Source organism: Glycine max, chromosome 7 (genome assembly GCF_000004515.6).
Source record: "Glycine max cultivar Williams 82 chromosome 7, Glycine_max_v4.0, whole genome shotgun sequence".
Lineage (NCBI taxonomy): Eukaryota > Viridiplantae > Streptophyta > Magnoliopsida > Fabales > Fabaceae > Glycine > Glycine max.
In genome coordinates, this window is record NC_038243.2 from 19239462 (window position 1) to 19246712 (window position 7251).

At 41.3% G+C, this 7251-nt stretch overlaps 1 protein-coding gene across 1 annotated transcript; it reads right to left on the reverse strand.

Annotated features, from left to right (window-relative positions):
* Nucleotides 1-6548: 6548 nt before the first annotated feature.
* On the reverse strand, nt 6549-6914 carry LOC102659500 (uncharacterized). The gene has a single exon (XM_006584238.1). The coding sequence runs from the start codon at nt 6912-6914 to the stop codon at nt 6549-6551; it is 366 nt and encodes a 121-aa protein (XP_006584301.1).
* Nucleotides 6915-7251: the final 337 nt, after the last annotated feature.

Here is a 7251-nt window from a genome sequence, read left to right on the forward strand (position 1 = left end):
CAGTGCAGGAGTGCTTGATGGTGAATCCCGAGAAAGAGGCAGGTCTGGCACTGGTGCAGATGACTCAAGCTAAGGAGATGATAGATCCAACGCTGAAGTGGTAGACTCTGGTGGAGGTTGCGGAGTCACCTGTGGGGTAACTGCTGCAGCATCCTCCTGTGGAATGGCTGGACTAGTCTCCACAATGAAAGGCTCAGATGGAATGGGCTTTGAGGCCTCTCGAATGTCATCCTCTTGGTCCGGCTGAGGCTCCTGGGCTGCAAAGGCCTCACCCCCTCCCAAAGGAGAAGGTTGGACTCTTGGCCAGGCCACCTTCTGCAGAAACTCCTCCATGCTCATAACTAGTCATTGCTGGACAACATCCTGCAAGCTCTGCATAATCAGGAGCTGACCCTGGTGCAGGCTCTGCAGCTTAGACATGAAAGGCTCTAAGCTTTGAGTGAAAGGATCTGGAAGAACTGGGGTTGCTAGAGCTGAAGGGAGAACAAAGGTAGAGGGAGCAGAAGTAGGGGCAGCTGAAGGAGATGGGGCCTCAGATCTTCTAGCCCGGGATTTTTGGGTCCCTGGAAAAGTGACCGAAGGGTCATCCAGATTCCAACAATTCTTCTTAATATAGGCCAAATTAATGGCTGGGCTAAGTGACTCGAAGGTAAGAGAATCTTAGGTGACTCCTCGGGCCTTGCACAAGGCAGTAATCAAGGCTGGAAATCCAAGCCGCGAGGAGTTGGACTGAGCAATGAGTGAAATCTGACCAGAAATAAGTGATCCTAAGTTCATGTTCATCTTCATTACAAGCCCGCAGACTAACCTGGTCCTATCCAGATTAAGATCAGAAATATGGGATGTCGGGGCCAAGTTAGAATAAGATAGAACACTCCTAGTTTGGGCCAGAGTGGTAAGATCTTTCCTCAAAAGCTTCCACGACAGACCTTCGGCATTAAGTACAAATCCCTTCCCAGGGATACACAACTGGGCTGCAAGCTCCTGAGGATCAGGCCTCAGTCTAGAAAACCTGGAGTAAGAGGGCAAGCTCTCCCTTTGCTCCACGACCACTGAAGTCTCCAAAAAGGTGTTGAGGGAATCAACATCAAATTTTATCAGGTGCCCTCGAACCCTAACTTACTTTGGTTCTTTGTCCTCAGGGACATATAGGTTTGCATAGAATTCTTTAACAATTGCCACATCAATGTTTCCCTCAGTCAAGTTGGTCAACTGTTTATGCCAGTTTCTTCTAATCAATTCTCTTCTAAAATCATCAAACTCAGTGACATACAACTTGGCATTTCTTTCTAGCAGAATGTTCCTAGCAAGCACATTATCTGAGTAATGGTCCCAGGCCTCCTGTGATATAAATCTTAATCTATCATAACCGGCCTGAGACACTGAAGCTATGGCTTTTCTCTTACGGGAAGCCATCTACAATACAAAAGAATCAAAACACAAGATTAGACAGGAATTTATTCAAATTAAAAAGCAGAAAATAAAACTGAAAATCAGACCGAGCTCTTAGCGCAAGTGACTCACTTAGCGCGCCTTAGGAAAATCTACTCATGCACTAAGCACGATAGCCACATGCTTAGCGAGTGAACACAGATCCAATTTTTTTCTTTAGAATTGGCTTAGCAAGCAGGCTCGCTAAGCCCAATTCCACAAATTTTCAAAACAGATAAGGATTTGCGCTTAGCGCGGTAAGGCGCGCTTAGCGCGACTACTCTACTGAACAACATTAACTTAGCGAGCAGGCTCGCTAAGCCCAATTCCAACAAATAGAAAAACAGAGAGATAATTACGCTTAGCGCACAACAAAACAAAAAAATTTCTAAGTGTTTGAGAACACATTACTCGCTTAACGCATAGTCGCGCTTAGCGAGTTCATAAGCAATTGAACTTTCAATTAGAGAAGATGAACACGCTTAGCGGGACAGGGCCGCGCTTAGCGAGTTCATCTGGAAATTCATATGTTCAACAGAAATGATGAACTCGCTTAGTGCAGCAAGGCACTCAGCACGCTCATCACGATTTCCAGAAAAAGCAGGGGCTTCTCACCCCTCCACTCAGGCCCTTATTAGACCGTCTAACCCTAATCAAAACAAGCACATTGTATCCATAATAAAACCCTAATTCTAGTCTAACGAACAACTAACCTAACAAAACTAAGTATTAACAGAAATTCAACCTAATCGCTACTAAGTTAACTAGCCTAAAGTTTGAAATGTGGAAATAAAATGAACAAAGTTAAGAAACTTACTCGTGCTGTTGAATATGAGTGCAAAGAGGGAGCAAAAATGCAGACAATGTAGGGAGATTGAAGTACTGTACACAGGGTGAATGCAATGAATGGGAGAAAATGCTCAGAGGAAGTAAAATGGTAACTACCTAAGGCATTGGCTTATTTGCTGGTAGTTTCGAATGACTCACTTAGCGCATGGACTCGCTAAGCGAGTCAACATGTCGTTTTTGAGTTTTAAAGCTCATGCGCTTAGCGGATCTGCTCATTAAGCCCAATACAAAATTATGAAATTCCAGAGAAGTTTTTGCGCTTAGCTCGAAGGTACGCGCTGGGCGAGTTCTACAGCTCTAATTGGTCCTACAACTCTCGCTTAGCGGGCCAAGGCCTCGCTTAGCGAATAAAATGCTCCTTGAATGTAGTAGTGGCCCGCGCTTAGCGCGTCCATCTTGCTTAGCGCTATTCCAAACAGAGAAGGAATTGGGCTTAGCGAGAGCACTCGCTTAGCCAAATTCTCAAAATTAATCAGACAAAGGAAAATAGTGCTTAGTGTGTCAACACGCTTAGCGAGACCAAACTTATGCGCTTAACGAGATGACTCGCTTAGCCCAATCCCAAAAATTAAATGGAAAGAGGGTTTATTGGGCTTAGTGCACAAGTCACGTGCTTAGCGGGATCATTCAGCCAATGATCAAGGGTCAATGTGCTTAGCGCAAACAACAGCTCGCTTAGCGCATGAAGAATATGGCGCTTAGTGCGAGGAGTGCGCTTAGCGAGTGGACAACAAAAAAAAATTTCAAGTTATATTTCTGTCTACAACTTCACAAAACCTTTTTAACCCCTTTTCTAATACTAAACATGTTGAATTCAAACAATCACAAGCAATCAAACTTAACTAAATGTAAGAAAAACAGAATTAAAAAGGGGATGGGTTGCCTCCCAGTAAGTGCTCTTTTAACGTCATTAGCTTGACGCATAGCTCCTTCGTGGGTCCTGCAAGTGAATAATGGTGTTTAGCCTATCAATGCTTCCACCATGGTACAACTTCAATCTCTGACCATTGACTACCCATGATTTGTCTGGAGTTGATGAATGAGGATCAACCAATTCTACAGCTCCATATGACCTGACCTCTTTGATAGTCAAGGGTCCAGACCATTTAGATTTGAGCTTTCCCGAAAATAACTTTAGTCTGGAGTTAAACATCAATATTTGTTGTCCCGGTCTGAATTCGTTCTTAAGCAACCTCTTATCATGGTAGGCCCTTTACTTTATCTTTGTACAATCTGGCAGACTCATAAGCATTCCATCTCATTTCCTCCAACTCCAACAGCTGTGTTTTTCTTTGTTCCCCTGAAGCAATCTCATCAAAATTCAAAAACTTCAAAGCCCAATATGCTTTATGCTCCAATTCTACTAGTAAATGACAGGATTTGCTGTAAACCATTTGAAATGGAGATAAGCCAATAGGAGTTTTAAAAGCAGTTCTATAGGCCCATAGTGCATCATCCAATTTACTTGCCCAACCTTTCCTGCTTGATGCTACAGTTTTGTCCAAAATTTTCTTCAATTCCTTGTTGGAGACTTCTTCTTGACCATTAGTTTGCGGATGATAAGGTGAGGCAACTTTATGTGTAACATGATAATGGCCTAACACCTTCTGCAGCTGGCTGTTACAAAAATGAGAACCTCCATCACTAATTAAAACTCTTGGCACCCCAAACCGTGCAAATATGTTATTCTTCATGAATTTCACCACGGTTTTGGCATCATTCTTAGGTGCAGCTACAACTTCGACCACTTAGATACAGAATCCACAGCTACAAGAATGTATTCATTGCCCAAGGATGAAGGTAGATGGCCTACAAAATCAATGCCCCAATAATCAAACACTTCAACTTCCATAATATTTTGCAAAGGCATTTCGTTTCTCCTGGAGATCCCCCCCCCATCCTCTGACATTGATCGCATTACAAAGCATGTTGGTGAGCATCTTTAAAGATTGATGGCCAAAAGAATCATGATTGTAAGACCATGGCTGCTGTTTTGTCTCCCCCATAATGTCCTCCACATGTAGAGTTATGACAATGCCATAGAATATTCTTGGCTTCCTTCTTAGTAACACATCTTCTCAAAATGTTATCAGCACCCATCTTAAACAAATGAGGGTCATCCCATACATAAAAATGAGTGTTATGAAGGAATTTCTTCCTTTGCTGCCAAGTCAAATCTTTAGGGATAATTCCTGCCGCTTTAAAGTTAGCCAAGTCAACAAACCAGGGTCTCTCACTCATCATGAACAGAGATTCATCTGGAAATTCATCTTTTATTTCCATCTCTCTCACAGTTACCTCCTCGTTGACCAGTCGTGACAAGTGGTCAGCTACCACATTCTCAGAACCCTTCTTATCCCGAATCTCCAAATCAAACTCTTTAAGTAATAGAATCCATCTGATTAAACGAGGCTTAGAATCAACTTTATTAAGTAAGTACTTGATTGTTGCATGATCCATGTAAACTATGACCTTTGATCCTACCAAGTACAATCTAAACTTCTCCAATGCATACACAATTGACAACATTTATTTTTCAGTGGTAGCGTAGTTGATCTCTGCATCATTAACACTTTACTGGCATAGTAAATGGCATGGAAAACTTTGCCTTTCCTTTGACCCAGCACAACACCAATTGCATAGTCACTTCCATCACACATTAACTCAAATTCTTGACCCCAGTCTGGTGCAGTCATCACAGGAGATGATACTAGTCTTGTTTTGAGAATGTTAAATGCTTGCAAGCATTCTTCATCAAATATAAACGTAGTATCCTTGTTAAGCAAATTGTTGAGTGGTTTGGCGATCTTTGAGAAATCTTTAATGAATCACCGATAGAATCCAGCATGCCCTAGAAAGCTCCTTATCCCTTTGACATTTATTGGAGGGGGTAATTTTTCTATCTCATCAATCTTTGCTTTATCTACTTCTATCCCCTTGGCAAAAATTGTGTCCTAGCACAATGCCTTCTTTCACCATAAAATGGCATTTCTCCCAGTTTAGAAATAAATTGGTTTCTTCACACCTTTTCAATAATTTCTCTAGATTGGATAGACAACATTCAAATAAGGATCCAAAAATAGAAAAGTCATCCATAAACACTTCAATACTTTTCTCCACCATATCTACAAAGATTGCCATCATACATCTCTGAAAAGTTGCAGGAGCATTGCAAAGGCCAAAAGGCATTCGCCTGTAAGCAAATACGAAAAGGGACAAATAAAGGCAGTCTTCTCCTGATCCTTAGGGTCCACAGCAATTTAATTATATCCAGAGTATCCATCTAGAAAACAGTAAAATGATTGTCCTGCCAACTGTTCAAGCATTTGGTCCATGAAGGGAAGTGGGTAGTGGTTCTTTCTGGTGGCATCGTTCAGTTTTCGATAATCTATACACATCCTCCATCTAGTGACAGTTCTTGTTGGAATCAAATCATTCTTTTTGTTTCTAACAAATGTCATGCCACCTTTCTTTGGAACTACTTGCACAGGACTGACCCAGGCACTATCCGAAATTGGATATATGAGGCCTGCTTCTAACAATTTTAGCACTTCCTTTCTCACCTCTTCCTTCATGACTGGATTTAGTCTTCTTTGTGGTTGTCTTACAGGTTTATAATCAACTTCCATGTTGATCTTGTGCATACAATAAGAAGGGCTGATTCCTTTCAAATCTGAGATATGCCACCCAATAGCTATTGTATGCTTCTTCAAAATTTCCACCAGTTGAGCTTCCTCTTCCTTTTTAAAAAAATTACTGATAATCACCGGTTTAGTGTTATTCTCTCCTAAAAATATATACTTTAAATGCTTAGGAAGGGTCTTCAATTCCACTTTTGCTTCCTCTGGTGGTCTGTCTCTCTTTAACTCTTCAACTTTCATCCTTTCAGGGAAACTCTCTTGCTCACCTTCTAATTCCTTCAAGCAACTCTGCACTTCTTTTTCTTCTTCTGTAGTCAAACACTCAAGGGTATTGGTCAGCACTTTTTCAAGTGGATTTTGCATAACCATGGCTTTAGCTACCATATCAATCTCTTGTTCCACCTTATCCATCTTAAAACAGGCCATATGATCACTCGGATGCTTCATAGTGTCAAATAAATTAAAAGTAACATTTTGATTGTCAACACTCAGCTCTAATTTTCCTTTCCCCATATCTACTACACAACTAGCGATTGACATAAATGGATGCCCTACGATTAAGGGAATCTCAAAGTCCTCTTCTATGTCTATCACTATGAAATCAGCGGGGAAGGTAAGGTGTTTGACCTAAACCAAAACATCTTCTATCACTCCATAGGGTCTGGTGATGGAGCGATCTGCTAACTGTAAAGTCATCCTAGTTGGCATTATCTCCAACTCTCCAAGCCTCCAGCACATGGAAAGCGGCATCAAATTAATATTGGCTCCCAAATCAATAAGAGCCTTGCCAACAGAAACTTCACCAATTGCACACTGAATAGTCACACTCCCAAGATCTTTGTGCTTAGGTGGAAGAATCCTCTGAATTACAGCACTGCAGTTTCCTTCCACAATGATGTTTTCACTGTGAATGTACTTATTCTTCTGTGTGGGCATCTCTTTTAAAAACTTAGAGTACAACGGCATTTGTTGAAGAGATTCTCCAAAGGGCATAGTTATCTCCAATTTCTTGAGGATATCAATGAAACGAGCTAGATGTCGTTCCTTGTCTTTCTTTGTTGGTACCAATGGATATGGCACCTCTTCCCTTTTGCTTGGACTTGCCTCCTTTCTCTTTTATCTAGCCAGCTCACTCTTGGTCTTTTTCTTCTATTCTTTTCTCTCATTCTCTTTTTTCTTTTTCATTTTTTTCTTTCTCTCTTTCTTTTTCTTTTTCTTTCTTTTCCTTCTCACTTTTTTTTTTATTCACAATTATTGGTATCTCCTTCTGCTGATCATCTTTTGCTTCCACTTCTTCCTCAGTCTCACTCAAAGGTTCCACCACTAGGTC

What these genes read in the sequence shown, in the direction of transcription:
- LOC102659500 (XM_006584238.1), bottom strand. Translation starts at nt 6,914, where the DNA reads ATGCCCTTTGGAGAATCTCTTCAACAAATGCCGTTGTACTCTAAGTTT.